Source organism: Gordionus sp. m RMFG-2023, chromosome 3 (genome assembly GCF_954871325.1).
Source record: "Gordionus sp. m RMFG-2023 chromosome 3, tfGorSpeb1-WG-v2, whole genome shotgun sequence".
Taxonomy (NCBI): domain Eukaryota; kingdom Metazoa; phylum Nematomorpha; class Gordioida; order Chordodea; family Parachordodidae; genus Gordionus; species Gordionus sp. m RMFG-2023.
Window position 1 is genome coordinate 30,171,582 of NC_088777.1, and position 21,115 is coordinate 30,192,696.

The 21,115-nt window shown below is 28.2% G+C and overlaps 1 protein-coding gene and 1 long non-coding RNA gene across 7 annotated transcripts in view; one reads left to right on the top strand and one right to left on the bottom strand.

Annotated features, from left to right (window-relative positions):
* The window catches only part of LOC135927413 (uncharacterized), a 74,371-nt gene that overhangs the window by 41,068 nt on the left and 12,188 nt on the right, over positions 1–21,115 (top strand). For 2 of the 5 annotated variants that reach the window (XM_065463389.1, XM_065463391.1), the window contains 4 exons: positions 5,239–5,439; positions 8,405–8,650; positions 8,926–9,141; positions 9,244–9,354. In XM_065463389.1, the coding sequence (XP_065319461.1) occupies positions 5,239–5,439; positions 8,405–8,650; positions 8,926–9,141; positions 9,244–9,354 (774 nt within the window). Of the gene's footprint in view, positions 1–5,238; positions 5,440–8,404; positions 8,651–8,925; positions 9,142–9,243; positions 9,355–10,052; positions 10,286–21,115 lie in introns of those variants that run through there. The other 3 variants (XM_065463393.1, XM_065463392.1, XM_065463390.1) reach the window with 3 other exon arrangements.
* Positions 152–19,118, bottom strand: LOC135927415 (uncharacterized). 2 transcript variants are annotated; one of them, XR_010572078.1, is made up of 4 exons: positions 18,761–19,118; positions 18,395–18,498; positions 17,521–17,632; positions 152–2,326 (listed from the first exon to the last, which is right to left on the bottom strand). It is a non-coding gene; the product is annotated as an uncharacterized LOC135927415 (long non-coding RNA). The 2 variants fall into 2 exon arrangements; XR_010572079.1 differs by lacking the exon at positions 152–2,326 and adding an exon at positions 13,779–16,067 and having other exon boundaries at positions 18,761–19,117.

Here is a 21,115-nt window from a genome sequence, read left to right on the forward strand (position 1 = left end):
AAAACAAGTATATAAAATATGTAAAATTACTAAATAAAAATAAATATATATTATAAGTATCGAAGGCTCTAAAAAGAATTTAATAATGAATATGTACCTAAAAAACAAGTATAATTGTGTTTAAAAATTTCTAGTTAAAATTTTTGTTTAAGAAATAAGGATTCGCGATTTTCGTTTGTTGTGTAAAAAAATTTTCGTGATAAAGTTTTAAAAAATATATATGTAGACTGTGAAAAATTGCCGTTAGTTGATATGACTATTGGCTGAAATATAAAGTTATTTAATTTTGAATATTTATTAATTTTTTTATTTTCCCCACATGTAAGAGGGTTTGAATTAATTGATGAAAAAAAGGAGGAGACGCAGGTTGCGTCCCATATAAGGGATTTCTTATTGGACCAGGGGGTGCAGGTTAAACCGTCGGGTTTGAGGCCTTCCTTTAATAAGGTTGGTAGGTTCAAGGATGTTGGGTATTTTAGCCTTATTAAAAGCGTTATGGATGATTTTATTATTTGCTTTATGCCGGAGATGGCGACCTTAACTGCGGGTGCAGTTTAGGCCGTGTCTGGCGTTAGGTAGAACGGGTAAGCTGCATTGGTGGCAAGTGTGTGACTGTGTAAGCGAACATCCAAGTCTAAATCCTATAGTAATTCTCAGTTGGTCATTGGTTAAGAGATTATCTAAGGTTGGCTTGGAAGCTTCGAGCCATTCATACCCGCCGTATTTATCGTTGAATTGTAATAGTTGTATATTGCTAATATCTGTAGGGTTAAGACTATTTTGTAATTTCTTTATTAGGGGTTCGATGATAGATTTATTAGAGATTTAGGTTGGAAATTAATAACCGTCTGGGGTAAGTAGATTCCATCTTTCAAATGCTGCTGTTAGAAGATCATCATTGAGAGTTATGAATGATGAGATCGCAGAATTGAGCGATTTGAGTTAAATAGAGATAGGGAAAGTAGTTCCAAGGGGATCAAGTCGATACCACTTAGTTTAGCGGGTAATTGGGCTAGGTGTCAATTATAGTCTGATAATGAAAGGTTGAGAATCCTTTCTATAAAGGTCTTAGCGAATATTGTGTTGAACGAAAGATTTTGAGTAGGAGGATGAGTGGAAGAGATGCGAAGGTGCGATGGAATGTGATTGATGAACTTTTCCAAGTTTTGCATCTCAGAAAAGGTTTTATCGATAATTTTTTTGGATATATTATTATTGACTAATGTGGAGCCCAAGAAATGGATCTCTTCTTTTTCGATAATAGTGTAACCTTTAAATAAATCTAAGGGAATCTCAAGGTTGAGGAAGCATGTTTTAGTTTTGTTTAATTCTAAAACCAATTTTAGAGCATTCTCTTTCGAGGTAGTTAAGGGCTTTGCTAATTTGATGTGGATCACCGCAAAGGGTGCCATCATCTAGGATAGGTTAAGTTCTAGGTCAAAATCATATTTAAGATCTTTCATCATATTGTGGATTGCTCAGCAGAAAAGAATAGGGCCGAGGGGGTCGCCTTGTTGTAATCCCTCTTCGGAATATATAACGCTACCATTAAAAATGAGGGGAGTGCTATTGTTATAGCAGATGTATTCGAAGCACCAGTATTGGGGGAAATTATCATAAAAGATTCGATAGCCGAGGAACGTGATATTGTATTGAAGGCATTTTTAAAATCGATTTTGCATAAAATGGAGTTTATCGGTGGATGTTGAAGGTAGATTCGTAGGCTGTGAGAGGCTATATTTACGCCTCCTTTAGTTCTGCATCCTAATTGGTATTTGCCAAACAGGGAATCAGTATCGGAATTTTTTTTGCAATAATTTTAGCTATCAGGCTTCTGAAAAGTAAACCGATTGCGATTGGGCGGATGCCTCCATTAGGTTTTTCAAAATCAATCAAGTTAGCTTCAAATATAATTTGATGAGCTAATGTGGGAATATCTTTATTAGTTATATTATTAAGGAAGGTGGTAAGTGAGTTAAAAAAATTATTGGAGTTATGAGATTTTAGAAATTTGGAAGTAAGATGGTCTATGGCCATCCAGGCCTGCTGCTGAAAATTTATTAAATTCACTTATTGTTTTGCGAATATCTTGGTTGGTAATTATGAAAGGGGAGATATTGAGCGGTTGGTTTGGTAAGCTAGTATAAGAGGCATGTGGATGAAGGGATTTTGGGTTGTCAGGGGTCACGTCGTTAGATGGCGAGTTTTGTTTGTGAAGAGATTAATTTTTGTGCACCGCATATGTCGCCTTCATTTATTTTTTTGGATATTTTGTTGCAGGTATTACTGAAACTTTCATTTGAATTGTTGAGATTTTTAACGTTATCTAATAGTGTTAAATTTCAGTGAGATACTAGTGATTTGTTATTTACATGTATGTGTTTGATATTAATTGGGGGTTTTATTAGTTTTGTGCAAAGTGTATTAGAACCTGAGCAAGGGAGGGCTTGGGGGCCATGTTTGTATAAATGACCATCTTTTTTTAAATTAATAAGTTTATGACAAATTGGGCAGATTCCTTTCATGCTAATGATGAGTAGATGGTTTAATATCTGAGAAGTTTGTTACTTTGAGTCTAAGACAAAAACATTGGAGTGTACATTAATTATTTTAATGTGGGAAAGAGAATTAGAGGAAGAAGATGTTTTTGAATTATATAAAAATATTAGATAACTGCAATAAAGTATAAAATGCTTAAAATATTTAGGAATAATAGTAAAAAAAATTCAAGTATAATAATAGCATGCATAGTCATGATTAGACCTGTGCGCCGAGAGCATAATCGGTGGCGGTGTTTCTTTTTTCAACGATCGGCTAGCGGCGGCAAATCGATTTAGACGCCGCCACAAAAATCGGCTGCGGCGTCAAATATTTTTATAACTTAAATTTTTTAATAAAAATTATAAAATCATGAAACACTTAAAAATAAAATCTATGCTTTATTATGTTTATAAATAATTTAACGATTTTATTAAGTTATAATTATCATGTATAAATATTATTTTATTTAGATTTATAAGACATTATTGATGATCTTTTAGAGATCAGAGTGAACCCAGCTATGGAAAATAAACGCTTGCTGGGTGTGCTCGTAGGTGGAACGCACAGGACCTTTCTAGCTAATATTAAAAGATTAGGAAGATCGAATGTTCTTATTTTCCAAAATTCTAAGACATCTTTTATCTCTAAATTATAAGGCCAAAATATAGAATAACACTCTTTTTCTAGACTAGTTAAATAGTCTTGTTCCAGATTATTGTTGTGAATAGATGAATATTTGGTAGCCATTGACTATAGATAATCGAATTCTGAAGCAACTTCCGTCGTTTCACATTCGGTTAATTAGTCCTTGTAAGGCAACAGAGAGGTAGCGTGTTGACATAAAAATTGTACCGGAGTTTTTTTTAAATATTCATTTACTATGTTCATAGATTGAAAACGAGGATCCAAAAGTGCTCCTAACACCTAAGTAAAAATAAAACAAAGAGAAATAATATAAAAAAAACTAATTTATGTATTTTAAAATATTACCTGAAGATCGGTTATTATAAATCTATGATCAATTTAGTAAGCATATTTTGTTTAAGGGATGCTATGGGATGACTATCATATACTTATACGATTAAATGATTTTTAATTTCACTACTAAATATTAAAGATATATTTATAGTAAATCCTTTTTGGGCGGATATAAATTCAACAGTTTTTTGAAGGTTTTAAGGAAATTTAAGAGATCACACACCAAGTCTTAATCGGATTAAATAATTTGAGATCCGGTTTCTCCATTCTATTTAATAGAATTATTATAGGATTTTGGTTATTGCCACTCACACTTTCCAGCATTATTAAAATACTATGCCAACGTTTAGACACATTTAATTTCAATTTCTATGTTTTTTCTCATATGATTTTAGATTTGCACTATCATCATTAAACCCAAGACGATTTTCATAAAAAGGATCATTATCATACAAATCTAAAATATCCTATGTAAATGATATCGATTCAAAACATTTCCCATTTTCGATATTGTTTATATTTTCAATATCCGCTGTTTTGAATCTTAAGAAAACTATAATTTCTCTCACTTTTTTAATGAGATTTTCTATTTTATAAACTTTTTTTTATTCCATCGACTGTCACTAGATTATGTAATCCATGCTCCAAAAACATAAATAATGGTCATATTCTCTTAAACGAACACTCGTCCTGCATCTGTAACCATTTGAATTTTCTTGGACCCATAATCCAATTCATTTATATCTTTTTCTATCTCGGAAAGAATAGTTCAGCGTTATGTTTTTGAGTGACATAATGTGTCGCCAATGTATAAAATACAATATTAAAATTATTATCTATTTCATGAAATATAAAGGTAATATAATTTCGCCGTCTATAATTGTTGGTTCACTTATCAAAAGTTATTGCACAAAATTTTGGATCTATATTAATTTGCTGACATATGTATGCTTTCGCTGATAAATACATATGATCTAATCCACTCCGGTTACTTGTTGTTCTATCTGGTAAATCTTTTGTACCTGAAATAATGCCATATTTCTACATAATAAAAAGTTAATATTATAAAAACATGATGCCTTAATAATGCCATATTTCTACATAATAAAAAGTTAATATTATAAAAACATGATGCCTTAAAAAATTCTAAATGTGGGATGAGATCAGTTTTATTTAAATATTTTATTATAAAATAATTAGATATTTTAACAGTTAAAATAAAAATTAAGATTTCAATAAAAAAATTATAATTATTTTACAAATGACCTTTAGAAAATCTTGCATTCCAGAATTATTTTTAGAAGTGAATGACATTAAATCCTTGCAACACATGAGAACATAATTCCTTGCCAGAATCCATTTTTTTTCTTTTATTGGGTCAGTTGTATCTTTTACAATGGGTTTGAAAAATAATTTTAAATTTTGTTTAGATATTTCTTCTTTACACTATAAGTCATGTTTGTCAAGTAAATGTTTTATTATGTTTGATTACTGATATTTTTTGAAAAAGATTTTATTGGATAACTAATTAAAAAATTCACAAATATTTTAAAAATAATATATATATCACGCCGCCTAATTTTTACATCGGCGGCGGCGTGTTGAGCGCTGACACTTTTTTACGGCGGCGTCATATTTAACCGGCGGCGTAGGTCTAGTCATGATTAAAATAAAAACATATTTAATATATAGTTAAAAAATATATGAATGTCTATCAAGATGACAAATGTCTCATTCGGGTTTCGGCGGTCGATGAAACTCTGACCCCAGTGTACGATCAGCTAGTTAAACCTGATGGCCCTGTCAAAGACTATCTTACCGCCTGGTCTGGATTGACTGAAGATGATTTGATTGACGTTACCATCACTTTGAAAGATGTACAAAGGGATATAGCCAAGATGATACAACGGGATAAGAGGGGTGAGTCTAAATACAGCTTTTATGATTAAAATTTTTTATAAGCGAATTATTTAACCCTTCACTACAAAGGTGGGGTAAATAATACCCCACGGCTTTTATAATCTTATTAATTAAAAATCCTGAAGATAATTTGACCTGATTTTTATAGTAGTTTAATATTTTGTTATAAGGAACATATCTACCAAATTTCAAAATAATTGATTTGATATTTTTTAAAATATTTGCAATTTGTTGAGCTTGGGGTAGTATAGGTCCCACCTTTGTACTTACGAATTTTTTTTTTATTAATTAATATTATTGTATATTACAAACTAATATATTAAATTGAAAAAAAAATTTTATTTATAAATTTTTCATTGTTATATTGTGACACAAAATTTTAAAATTTTATACTATTTTTTTTTCTTGTGGAGCTAAATACTATAAAACGAGCATATGGATAATTTAATATCATCAAGTTCTGGAAGTATTTTCTATTTAATATTTGATATTTATAACATTTTATATAGGTGAAGTAGATTCTGAGTCAAGTGATGATTATTTATATGACAGCAATCACAACTCAGAAACAGAGGAAGATGATATAAGTGATGAGTATGAAGATAATTATAAATATTGTTACAGTAAAATATGCTATCTTTTAATAAGTTATATAAAAAAATTAAGGTAAAGATGGCAAAATCAAGTGGAATAAAGAATGTCTGCCTCAAAAAAGAACTAGATCCCATAATAATTTCTTGTTTGCCAAGGGTTAAATCACATGCAAAAAATGCAAAATCCCCCCTAGAAAGCTTTAAACTTCATCTCAGCAATTATTACAGATTTAATTTTAAAATACACAAATCAAAAGATTGAGGCTCTTCAAAAAGATGAATATTTATCATACTAAAATGGATGAGAATGAATTTAATGCTCTGGTTGGTTTACTAATGATATGGTGTTTATAAATCAAACCATCAAAATATAAGAGATTTATGGAATAAGGATAGATTTGGTGTAAATATATTTAGATATACCATGAATATAAATAGATTCCAATTTCTATTGAAAGTTCTAAGATTTGATGATATGAATACAAGGGATGCAAGGAAAGCAAATGATAAAGCAACACATATTAGAGAAATTTTTAATATTTGTAATGATAATAAAATGATCAATTTATAAAATTATTAGCAATGGAGCTCATTACTCCATATATGATCAAAAGATATGAGAACCCTTGTATATGTAGGTTATTGGGGATGTTCTCAATATTACTGATGAAAAACCTACTTTATCAAATAAAAAAGGAAGATGCTATGATTGCCCAAGAGTAAAGGACAAAAAAACAACCTTTATTTGTTTAAATTGTTCTAAATTTATTTGTAAATATCATATGAATACTTTTTGTCGTTAATGTTATTATAAAAATTTACATGATATTTGATGATTAATATTTTTTTTTTATATTTGATTTTTTTTATAAAATTTATGTAATTATCATTATTCAACTTTGAATTAATAAAATATATAATATGATAAAACTATGATTAAAGGAAGATTTCAAAAAAAAATTTTTATTTCAGCAACTTTAGGAAAATTTGCAAAACTTTTTTTTAGAAGTAACTATTAATCTAAGATTTTTTATTTGTTATCTCCAATAATTTCTTAATATATATTCAAAATTTTAGATCTCAAACTAATATGTTCTGAGATATAGCTAATCAAAATTTGGGGTAAAATAGACCCCACCTTTGTAGTAAAAGGAGTTTTTTCCACTTTTGTAGTGAAGGGTTAATTGGTCATATCATGATCAAAAACTGATTTGAGTGACTTCATATTCCATTGAGCGTAAATTGTTTCAAATATATGTATCCTTTTGCAAATTTAATGAGCCCCATCTTTGTAAGAGCCCTTACTTAATAAATTACTACTTTTATAAAACTTATATACTGGGATATGGAACCAAATGCTTAGGAAACATAATTTAAAAACGGCTAACTCAATATTTTCGCCAAAATATGTTCTGCAAGGCAAGATCTCCAAGCTTGCATAATATTTTTGGGTAAAATATTGGGTTACCTTTATAAAAAATCGAGCCTTTTAACAACACTAACAATGATATAAAATAAATAAAAAATTGATAAAAGAAAATAAATTGCAATTTTTTTATATAAGAGTCAGGGCTAGGTACATTTAATTTAATTTACTTTCATATTTATGTGATTAAGTTAAGATCAATGATATAGTAAACCTAAGCTGACGATTATTAAAAATGTATATGGTAGCATGTCAATATGTTTTTTCAGTCAATGCCTTATTTTTTCAACTTAAATCATTTTTTGATCGCGTTTTTTAAATAAAAAAATATGATTTTGCTGGAAATTTATTCAGGCATGTGTAGAATACATTATGATTTTTAGAACGTTTTGCCATCAATTTTATATTTTTGAGATATGTCTATTTAACTTCCTAATATTCACTCCTCCGATGTTATTTTTGTGTATATAATATTTCTTTTTATCCGAGATTTTATATGCATATTATAATTCTTTTTAAATTGAATTCATTTTAAATTGAATTCATTTTTAATAAAAAGAATGCTCCTTATAAAAAACAATTAATTTTTGGATTGAAACAAAAGATGATTTTATCATCTTTTCACAATTTCAATAATTTTTAATAAATTATAAATATTTGGAATATCAAGCCAGGATTATGAAAAAATAAAGCAACTATCTCAAATATATTAAATTATATAAACTTAATATAAATAAACTAAAATTAATTAAAAAACTAATTTTGTTTAACGGTTCTTAAAAATTATTGGAACTTTTTTTAAATTTAAAGGAACTGGAATGGAACGTAAGCGCAATATTTTAATTTTAGAGGAATTGGAACGGAACTAGAAATATGCAGTTTGTAAATCCATGCGTATTTTAGCACAAATATTTTTCAATTTTGCATATAAATTAAAAATAATTAGGAGCCATTATATGTGGCCATTCCTTGAATTTCGACCTTCTAGCCCTGAAGATGTTCCACCCATATGTTATCGATACATCAATCATTTACAATATAAGAGGCGATTCTCACTTCAAAAAATCAAAACTTAAAACTCTCGCCAAAATATTTCTGGGTAAAGAAATTCAGAATGCCGATAAGATTGGACATGATAGCATTGAAGATGCCAGAACTGTCATGGAACTAGTTTTACTCAAATTAAGAACAGGTTTTGCTTGTTACTGATAAACAAATGATAGGGAATAAATGAAAATGAATTAAAATTATACTGACATTTTTAGAGTATAAGACATACATAACTATAAATAAATTTTATATTATTTGCAGTTTCAAATCATTAGAAATGAACAATTTATTTGATTATAAAGTATAAAAAAGATGAAAATTAGTGTATGAGAAATAATTTTTTTTATTCATCAAAATAGGATTTTTTTAGATTAGGAAGGTTTTTATAAATGATTTATAAAAATTCTTTTAAAAAAGGTCAGGATTTTGGCGACATAACCAGACGTTATCATTTTAAATATGATCAAAACACTGAATTATTAATGTCTAAAATAGACATTTCTCCAAATTCCGCACTTGGGAGCAATTCTTTTAAGTTATATTGCCCAAAATGTTTTCCTGCTCTCCGGTTGGTCGCTGACCAAGCACGTGACATGCAACTTATTACTTCAAGTTATGCCAATCAAAAGAATGGTAATATATTTCTTATAAATAAAGTTCAACATTTATGATTATAATTAAATACGTACTATTATATATATCTGAAACTAAATTAATATTAATATTTGTTATAAGCAACCAAGATGAGATTAGACGAAGCTATATCGGATGATAACGCCATATCTGATTGTGAATCCTGTCTTGTAAACCACAAGAACTCCATATCTAGACAAAAGGATAAATCATGTAAAAATATGGTCATTTTATTTATCACTCATGAAATTTCATTGTCTATTTCAAAAAAATTACCACGTATGCAAATTTTAAAATTCTTATAACATCAAGTATTTAAACCTCTTTCAATTAATTAAGAAACCTTCGGAACAATTTGATTCATAAATTATTCAGATTCTTAAAAAATATACAACTAGTGATCTGCATCAGGCCTAATTTTTCAAGCCCGACCCGAAATTATTTTTAAAATGATTTTGCCGGCCCGAACCCGAAATTTTTTTTAAAAAGTTTTGCCGGCCCGAACCCGAAAATTTTTTAAAAAAATTAACCGGGCCGGCCCGTATTTATTTAAATATAGAAATTAATTTTTATAATTACTCAAAATAAAAGACATATGTTATACGGCGTTTAGTTTCAATAAATAAAATCAAAAATTTTTATTTTGTATTATCAATATAAAATTGATAAATTTAGATATATTTAAAAAAAATTCCAAGTTCCGGCCCGACCCAGCCCGATTTTTTTATAAAAATATTAGACCCGGCCCAAACCCGATTCGGGCTTAACTTTGCAGATCTCTAAGTACAATATAAGATTGAAAGAAATAGTTGATCATCTTGAAATGTAATTTAGGTGGAGAAAAATTAGAAAAAAAGAAAAATATATATTTTTTGTTTTGTAAAAAGAACTTTACTAAATATCTTAAATAGAAGCTATTTTCAACATCAATATTTGATTCTTTACAAGTGATCAACAATTAGTGCGCCTAACCAATATTCGAATAATATTCTGATATTTTAGATTTAATATAATGGAATAATAATTTTTTGTTATTTGATGCATATTTATTTGCATTTGATAATCCTGAGCGCCGGCCGTTCACACAGGTTTTTGTAATTCTGAAAACGCAGCCTCTTTTGAAAGCCACGCCTAGATTTTGCTTTGATTATTTTTGTTCAGTTTAAAAATATAAATTTAAAATCAAATAATCACAAATGTCATAATCAAAAAGAATGTTAGTGTATCTTTTGGATTAATATATATGATATAAATAATTATATTGCTATAAAATAAATAAGTAATAAAAATAAGAAATTCTTCTTTATGGAGAATCGTTGGGTATTAATATATAAAACGAGATAATAAAACTATTTATATTCAGGCTAATATTCTAGCTGTTACCTGAAAAAAACTATATTAAAACGTCATTCAAAATATCCTTTGACCTTCTATATTACAATGGTACAGCATTTGTACCACAAAATCAAAGTCTTTGTTTGATAGTCTTACTTAGTAATACAAAACTTAATTTGGACGTTTTAATTATGTATTTTTTTAAATAATAATTTATCATAATTTAATACACATAAAATACAACTAATTAGCAATAAAGAGTTATTCAAAATTTTTCCAGAGGATTAAATCAGAATGGTGGATCAGCATAAATTTAAAAAATATTAAGGTTTCTCATTCAAAAAAGGAAAAATTTCAATCAAAAATGGAAAAGTGCCAAAAACGTAAGAAAAGGTCCTATCAAAAATGGTAGGTTCAATAAAGGAAAAGTTTCACGAGAAAAGGAAATGGTTCCATCAAGAAATAATAATTTTTTATTTTCCATCTTATTTTATTTCTAACTTTTTGCTATCTCTTTAATTTATTTTTGTCATCTTTTAATTTTTCATCATCTCATTTTTTTATTATTTGTTTTTTTGTCTTTTTAAAATTAAATATTTTATTCTCCCTTTCATTTTCCTTCAATTCTCTATTTTCTTACTTTAATCATTCTTTTTCTACTTAAATTTTAATATTTTATACTCTTGCAAGCATATCTTTTTTTCATATATTTGTATATCAAATTATTGCAATTGCAGAATAAAATTCGTTAGGTAATAATGTTAATGTACTTTTTTAAAATTTTGGACTATAATATCAAACGATAAATAAATTAGTAAAATATAATCATTACTTATCTTTGAAAATTATCTAATATATATAATCGCTGTAATCAAAAAATGAACGTTTTCGTATAACCTTAATGTTAATTTATTTTTGGTATCAACTTTCTTATCATCTTAATGTTAAATAAATCGAAGGAATATACCTTTAATTTTAAATTATTATTTTTTAAAAGAGAAAATAAAATTTTTTTTTATACATCAACGAGATTCGAACCACTGACTTAACGTTCGATAGACAAACTTTCTTTCTGGTCACCCCCCCCCCCTACATTAAATTTTGTAATACAATTCTTATATATGAAACTATTATGATCAAGTAATTTAAGTATATCAATATTTATCTTTTTTAGTGGAAGCTCAGGCTTGGGGAAACAATTTCAAAATTATTATCGGTTGGCCAGGTTTGAGAAAATTTTTTTTAATTATAATGGGTCGGGCTGGGCTTGGAAAATATTTTTTTTATTGGAAGCTGAAAAAATTTCAAAATTATTATCTTAGCAGGTTAAAAAAATTTCAAAATTATAATGGGTCGGGCTGGGCGAAAAATATTTCTATAAATTATATTGGGCTACGTTTGGGGAAATTTTTTCAAATTATTATCAGCTTGGACACTTGGAAATTTTTTTTATTATTAACTATGAATCAGACATTGACCTAAAACAAATAAACAAAGGCCCTTAAAATCTGATTTTGATTGTATTTTTAAATACATTATGATTTTTTAAAATATTTTATTCCACTCAACTACCAAAATTATTATGATCTTTGGTTGGGGTTGGGGAAATTTTTTCAAAATTATTATGGTCTTGGACCTTGGGAATTTTTTCAATATTAAATAATAGGCATAGATGATCAATAATATTTTAACAAATAATATTGATATGGGTATCAAGTAAAAGCTTTAAATATATTTTGTCTCAAAACATAGTATTTAAACTTAGTTTTAATGGATTGGACCTGACCTGAAGGTGGGAAGGGGTTATAGAGAATAAAATTGGATATTATTATCAAATAACAGGTAACAACTATCATAAGAGTAAGGAGAAAATTCTCATTCCCCGTCATTTTTGACGGACTCAGCAATGCTGACTAACGGGAGCTCTGGTGCTCTTAGTTATATATTTTTTATTTTGCCCTTCAAGAAAGATAAGCCATCATACTTTTCTCCCTTATTCGATGATAGATGAATCAGAAATTAACAATATCTTATGAGGTGTGATTCACAAATTTACCTCTTTTTCGCCTAAATTTTAATATTTTTATAAAATATATTAATGAAGTATATTTAGTACCATATACACAAACTATTTATCCCTCAACCCCGCCATTCTTGACGGGTTATTAACTAACATCCAATATTTGTGCACACAAATTGAGCGCTTACGTTTTGCCATACTTTTTTATAAAAAAATGTAACACATTCAGTGTTGCCAGGTAAAAATTATTCGATTTTGATATTTTCGTAATTTTTTTTGGAGCTTATACTCCCAACCGGGTTAGAAAGGAAACTAATCCCTAGGTTAAAAAATACTATTATGGATATATTTTTCAAATATTTATAAAATTAAAGTTTTTAATTATGATTATTTTAGAGAGCATTGAATTTCTTGATATTAAATTTTTGATATTAATTTTTTGATATTTTTATATATTAGAATATGAGAGTTTTTATAGTATATCTCGAAAATTTCAAAAATGTAATAGTTGAGTTGAGTGCGGTAGATTTCGACTTTAAAAAAAAATTATTAGTCTACTAGTCAATATGGTAGACCTGACAACCCTGAACACATTCCTTTAATTGAGTCAGGATTTTTAATTTTATAAAAATGATGGCATGTTAGTTTGAATCAACAATAAAAATGCGAGACATTTTATACATTGAAACGCTCAATTTGTGCGCATTAAGTATATTTAATTTTATACAATATACTATATTATTTGATCTATAAATAATTAAACTTAAAAATGTAATTTAAAAACTAAATATTTAGTCCTTTTTTGTCATTTATTCCATTTGATAAGCATCCTTTAAAAAGAAAAAAAATTTTAAAAAAATAAATGAAGATATGATATTAATAGGAAAGAAATATTTATTGTGCAACGAAAGCTCTCATATATTATCAGAAATATAGAATGTTTGAAGATAAACTACAAAACTGATAAATCGTCGCGTCAATATTCTAGTGTTCCATATTCATTTATTGTTCAGGAAAGCGTTTTTAAAAATTTACATGGCCTATTTTCAACAAATAAAGTGTCGAAATTTTTTATCTTATAGACAAGGCTTAGAGAGATGACCAAGCATATAGTATTTTTTTGATAACTTATATAGATTTCAAAAAATGGACTTAGAAAAAAAATTAATTTCACCTTCAATAAATAAAATGAAAATGTTCAAGTTTTAAATGGATATGGGAACATTTTAATTATTAGAAATTAACAAAATAAAAAAATAATGTTTTTGATAAAGATCTCCACTTTAACCACCCTTGATTAATTTTACTCTTTATCTCTTTCTCTATTGTGCCATTTGTTTGTATAGTGGAGCCCAAATATTTGCAGCTTTCAATTGCCAATATCTGCTATTCATTTATATTAATGCTCTCTGTTTTATCTCCTCCTATCACCATATACTCCGTCTTTTCTCCTCCTATCACTATATACTCCGTCTTTTCTCTATTTACTTTTAATCCATTCTTTTCTAGGATATTTATCCAACTCACTAATCTTTCTTTCATTTTGGATTCGGCAAGTATCACAATATCATCTGCAAATATATATTCCACAGGACTGTTTGAGGTATAGACTGTGATAATACATCTATTACTGTAATGAAGAGAAGTGGGATGAGAGCCGACCTTCGATGAACTCCCTCGGCTATTCTGACGCCTGCTGAAGTACCTGTTGTGCTACGAACCATTGTTATATGGCCCATATACATATCCTGTATTATTCTTATATATTTTTCAGGAACCTTTTTCTGGCGTAGCGCCCATCATATAAGTTTTCTTGGGATTCTATTGAAGGCCTTTTCTAGATTGAGAAAGACCATGTGTAGCTTTTTTTTCTTTTCCCTGTATTTTTCACTCATTTGCCTAATGCGTGGATTGTATCAGCTGTTGATCTTCCAGGCATAAAGCCAAACTGAGTTTCTCCTATTTCGATTATGTCTCTTAACCTTTTTTTCGTAGAGTTTAAGACAGTGTGACATTAGTTTTATGCCCCTGTAATTTTGACAATTGTGTGGATCTTCTTTATTTTTGAAGATAGGAACTAGATAGCTCTGCCTCCATTTTTGAGGGATTTCTTCATTTCCCATTATTTTACTATCAGATTTGTGAGGAGATGTATTCCATCATCTCTTAGTGTTTTAAGGCTTTCTATTGGAATGGAATATCATCTGGACCCCTAGCTTTGTTGTTTTTCATATGCTTGAGGCATGTGATTATTTCTTATTCTGTTATTGGTTGTATAAAGTTTTGACATGGGAGTGTTCGTCTAGATATAGTATGTTGGGATTAAAGTTGAGAAGCTCCTGAAAATATTCTTTCCATCTATTCATTATTTCTTTTTCCTTTATTATCAATTTCCCATCTTTGTTTTTGATTACTTTTGGAGCTCTGTTTATATCCCTAGAATTCTTTTCTCGATGTTTGGCTAATCTGTATATTTTATTTTGCCCTTCTTTGGTATGTAGTTTTCCATACTCGTATGCCATAGCTTTGGTCCTAGCTACCGCCTTTGTAGCTATTCTCTTACATTTTTTGTAATTTGTCTTGTCATCTGGGTTTTTGGATTTGTACCATATTTTATATAGGGCTTTTTTCTCCTGTATAGGGGTTTGTACCTCTTCATTCCACCACCATAGTTCTTTGTATGATTTGTTGCCTCCCCTTGTCAAGCCTAGTGTCGATTTGGCAGTGTTTATTAATCTGGATGAAAGGTCTGTCCACTTTTTTTCACTGACATCTGAGGAATCTATTGTTTCAATGTTTGCATTGATTGCAAAGGCATCTGTCATTGTTTTTAATTTACCCCATTTGATGTTCCAGTTTTATCTTGTTTTGAGTGGATATATTTGTGAGGTGTAAATCCATGACTAGTAACTTGTGTTGCGCTGCAATATTTTCTCCTGGGATGACTCTGCAGTCTATTACATCTTGTAATCTTTTGCGAGAGATAAGCAGTAATCTATCTGGGTTTTCCTTGTACCACTTTCATATGTTATTAAATGACTGTCTTTTCCCCTATAGTAGGTGTTGGTTAAGGCAAGGTCGAAGGTAGCGCAAATTTCAGTACATGTTCTCCTTCATCATTTCTTTCTCCATATCCAAAACCACAATGGTGCCTTTTGTAGTTATCTCTTGCTTTCCTTACATGCGCATTTAAGTCACCACCAATTATGACTAAGTCATCATTAGGGATTTCCATTACAGCTTCATCAAGGATAGCTCTAAAGTCATCTTTCTCTTCTTCCTTGCAACCCATTTAAGGAGCATATATTGAAAGGATGTGTAGTATTGATTGACCAATGCAGAGTTTTATCTTCATTAGTCTATCAGAGATCTTGTTGACTTCTACTACTGAGGAGGTTAGATCTTGACTGAGGATGATGCTGACACCGTTCCTATTGCTAAATTCCATTATAGTACAATTTATACCCATCTCCAATCATTAAAGTCTTCTGACCTTTCCATTTCGTCTCTTGTATGCACGCTATATCAACTTTTCTCTCGTTCAACATTGACGCCAATTCTCTCGTCTTACCTTTAAGTGTACCAATATTCAAACTTGCTAACCTTGTCTTCTTTCCTTTGACCTTTATTTTACTTTTCGCAGGATGGAGGTCTACATTCTGCGCGTCGCTTGGAGGGAACGCCCTAGCTTTCATATTCATATTTCCATTTTTGTTTATTGGACAAGTATCCTTAGCACCCGGCTGTCCAAGCTTGTCGGTGACCGGGGTGTCATCTCTAAGCTCCGAAATTCATCTTTCCATATGTCTTTACACATCAGTTATCGAAAAAATCCAAAATTTTTTACGTTCCTTACCAGGATCGAACCTGAAACTTTCTGTTTTCAAGCCTACATCATAACCCACTAGGCCACCCCGTCGATGTTTCGTAATTAGTTAGTTTGTATATATGGTACGCTTTATAGTAAAATTTAGGAGAAAAGAGATAAAATTGCTGCAATGTAACCCGTAAGCAGTGAGGGTATTAGAAATATCAAAATTTATATTTGTGATAGTAATCATATTGGGTAAAATTAAAAATAGAGATGCTTCTAAATTTTTGAATTTTAAATATGGGCTAGACATTGGTCTCAAAATTGTTTTGCAGACACAGTAGGCCTAATCAAAAAACCACGTCCCATGCAACTTTCCCAATATTTTGCCATTTATTTCTATTGTAATTTAATAATAGTCTTAAATTTAATTTTATATTTAGATAAATTTGTGATAGAAATCATATTGAGTAAAATTTAAAATAGATATGCTTGGGGAATTTTTTAATTTTAAATATGGGGTAGACATTGACCCGAATTTTATTTTTACAGACAAAGCCAGGCCTCATCAAAAAACTAAGTCCCATGCAAATTTCATAAAATTTTGCCATTTATTTCTATTGTAATTTAATAACAATGTCTTAAATTTAATTTTATATTCCATTTATTTCTATTGTAATTTAATAATATCTTAAATTTAATTTTATATTTAGAATAAAATTTAAATTTGTGATAGAAATCATATTGAATAAAATTTAAATAGATATGCTTGAAAATTTTTTAATTTTTAATATGGACCAGACATTGATCTGAAATTTTTTTTCAAACCTGCCAACCCATAATAATTTTGTAATTTTTTCCCAAGCCTGGAGATAGGTAAATCTCTGAAAACCATATTGTTGGGAAGATTTTATTAAGCCCACCAAAGACAATTATAATTTTGTTAGTTGAGAACTGAAATAAAAATATAAAAGTCATAATTCATTTAAAAATAAAATTAGAATATGAAAATTGCGCCTTGGTTTTTCAATCAGGCCTGGCAATTTCTGCAAAAAAAATTTCAGGACAATGTCTAGCCCATATTTAAAATTAAAATATTTTCAAGCATTTCTATTTTATATTTTACCCAATATGATTTCTATCATAAATCTAAATTTTATTCTAAATATAAAATTAAATTTAAGACATGTTAATGATGTTGAAGTAATATTACATTGATCTTGATTTTCAGTACTACTACACTTTGATATTGATGCAATAAGACTTTGCTCTTGTCTTTTCTTGCTTCGACAAAGTTCCTGTCTCCGTCTGGCTTTCTCCTTATGCTGATATGTTATTAAAATTTAAAAATATATACCTATTAAATAGTTTGAATTTTAACTTACATACACTAAAAAGTTATGCATAACTTATTTTTGTAAATTATCATTTTTAGCCCCCATAGAAAAAAAATCCAAGGAGTTGTATGTTATAATAATGATTGTTTAATATATATATGATGAAAGGCAACAGGACCTTCCTGGCAGCTAAAATTTAAAATATAAGAATACCTAATTAATAGTTTGAATTTTAACTTATATACACTTCAAAGTTATGCATAACTTATTTTTGTAAATTATCATTCCCTATAGAAGAAAATCCAAGGAGTTGTATGTTATAATAATGATCAGTTATGTCTAAATTTGAGACAAAAATTTACTGTACCTTTCTAGCAGCTAAAATTTTAAAATATAAGAATACTATTTAATAGTATGAATTTTAACTTATACACTTAAAAGTTATGCATAACTTATTTTCGTAAATTATCATTTTTAGCCCTCATAGAAGAAAATCCAAGGAGTTGTATGTTATAATAATGATCAGTTATATTTAAATTTCAGACAAACTTTACTGTACCTTCCTGGCAGCTAAAATTTAAAAATATAAGAATACCTATTTAATGGTTTGAATTTTAACTTATATACACTTAAAAGTTATGCATAACATATTTTTGTATATTATCATTTTTAGCCCCTATAGAAGAAAATCCAAAGAGTTGTATGTTATAATAATGATCAGTTATGTTTAAATTTGAGACAAAAATTTACTGTTAAGGATCTTGAAACAATAATACATTGCTCCTGATTTTCAGTACCACAATTTGATTGTTGATTTTCAGTATCTTTTGTTGAATGGTATCTTGTGCAGGAATCTAAAAATATAATAAAATAGTAATTAAATAAAAAATTTACCAAGAATATCTATTGCATCAGTTAGTTTCAGTTCAGTTATTTGATTTATCAGTTAGTTGGTAATGGAAGATGAATGAATGTTATATGATTCTGTGGTGATTTTTAAAAAGAATGTAAAAAATATCAGAATACCTATTTAATAGTTTGAATTTTAAAGTATCTATTTGATTAATTTTGCCAGATTAAGAAAAAAAATCATTTTGCCAGATAAAGAAAAAAAACCTTTGCCGGGATTCGAACCTAAGTCCAAACGTCCAAGCGACGTTCTTGCCGATTGGGCCACAGGCACTTTTCAAAATTAACGATTTTTTAAATATATATAGATTGAAAGTGTGACAGTGTTAGCGTAACGGTATTTTTGTGACAAGGCTTTTATATATATTATAGATAATTATATACAAACATTAATAGGTAAAAAAAGAAGATAAAAATATAAGGAGAAAAAGAATGATAAAAAATACAATAAATTTTTTAAGAAAAAAAGAATCGTTTAAAAGGACAAAAAAATTGAGAATTAATAAGATGACAAAAATTGATTAAAAATGACTTATAGCGATCGTAAAAAGTTAGAAATAGAATAAGAAAACCAAAATTTAAAGAAAAAATGACATTTCGGGATTATTAAACTACAACAAATAAAATATAATATATTTTTTTTAATTAAAAAAACAATTGAGAAAAAGTTTCATTTAAGCAAATTTTTATAAAATTCTTTTATATTGGGCAATACGAATTAGGGATCTGCAAAAATGGGCGGGCCTATTTTTTTAAAAAGAAATCGGGTTGGGCCGGGCCTAATATTTTTTTAAAAAATTTGAGCCGGGTCGGGTCGGGCTTTGGAAATTTTTTTTAATATATCTAAATTTATCAATTTTATGCCTAATTTTTAATGTTGATTTTATTTATAAATACTAGACGCCATATATCATTTATTTTGTGTAATTATAAAAATTAATTTCTTTATTTAAATAAATTCGGACCGGGCTTGAAAAATTAGGCTTGATGCAGATCACTAATACGGATATCTATTACGTTTTTTAATTTATCTAAATTTTCTTCAATATTATTCTCTTTTACATTTAATTTCTTAAAAAACATCAAAGTTTTCTTTGTTTGATTTAACCGAATTTCTGAAAGCATTAATACTTTTCAGACATATATCTTTAATTTTAGTTCGGTCTATATCAAATAATATATCCGATTCTGGGAAAATTTCTTAAAATAATATAACAAAATTTGAAAATTTACATCATTTAATATATTTAAATAGCCATGAGATGTTATTAAAACATTATCCCAAACAATATCGAATTCTCCATCAATCAGTTTAAAAAACTACTAAATCCTTTAGCTGTTTGAACCAGCCCACCATTTCTTCTATTTGGGGCTACTCATGGTAGTTTTTCTTTTTAATTAAAAATACTATACAGACTAAACTATATAAAGTTGCGACAAAAGACTTTACAATCTTAAAATTTTGCTGCAAGATTTTGATAGTATAATATTTAAAAATGGGCAAAGCAATGAATATAAAGTGCTGAAGAATTAACGCCTCTTATTTTCTCTTCAAGTCATGTGGCCTGACATAATTACTGTGCCATCGGAACTAGACCTATTATTTTTTTATCATTCAAGAATTCAATGACAAAGTCCCGTCATCGTAAACATATCGAAGAACAACAGCCAGTTGGGGATTTATTGTTTATACAGTTGTTTCATCTATATTATTATAAATTCGTCTCTTCTAATTCATTTATTATTTTTTGATTGTAAGACATAGGAAATAGAATTAAAATCATTTTGTATATCACTTGATAGTCCAATAACTGTGCTATTTTCTAAATAATATTTCAATAATAAATTTTCTTCTGCTAAAATAAATTAATTAATTATAATTTCCTTTATTTACTGAATTAGAAGATTCATTATCACCACGGGATGCAAGCTCAAGAATTCCAAGAAAACCTAGAATTGATTAATATTTCTCTATTTGATTTGACTTTCGAATTATGCTGTTAGATTGATATTTTGCGCATCGAATCATTTTCAATACGATTTTTATTAATTTTTTTAATTGAATCATCGATTGCAAACATATGGCTAAAATCGTATATAAATATCATTTATATTTAAAATATGTAGTAATTTTTTTTAGATAAAAAGAAAACTTAAAATTTAAATTATCGTAAGGAGATATGCAATTGCAAAAAATACCATTCCTTTTTGATCCCAGAATCATTCTCATGGTTTTAGAGGTTAAAAAGTTTTTTTATTTTATGCTGGATAACATCTCCATCAGAAAAGTATTGAACACAAATTTTTTGATCAATTGATATGCTGGAATTAACTGGTATTATCAGGAATAATCCGTCTAAGATCATTTAATTGTGATTGTTGCAGCACATTACTGGAATTGAAATAACTTTTTTCTCTCTCTGTAAACATTAAATTATTTTGGCTAATGACAGTTGTTGAAATTTATTAATAAATTGGCTAATGATACATAATTTAATTACGCAGATAAATGGCGATGATAAAATTTATTAATAACAATGACGCTGCTTCTCTTGTTTTCAA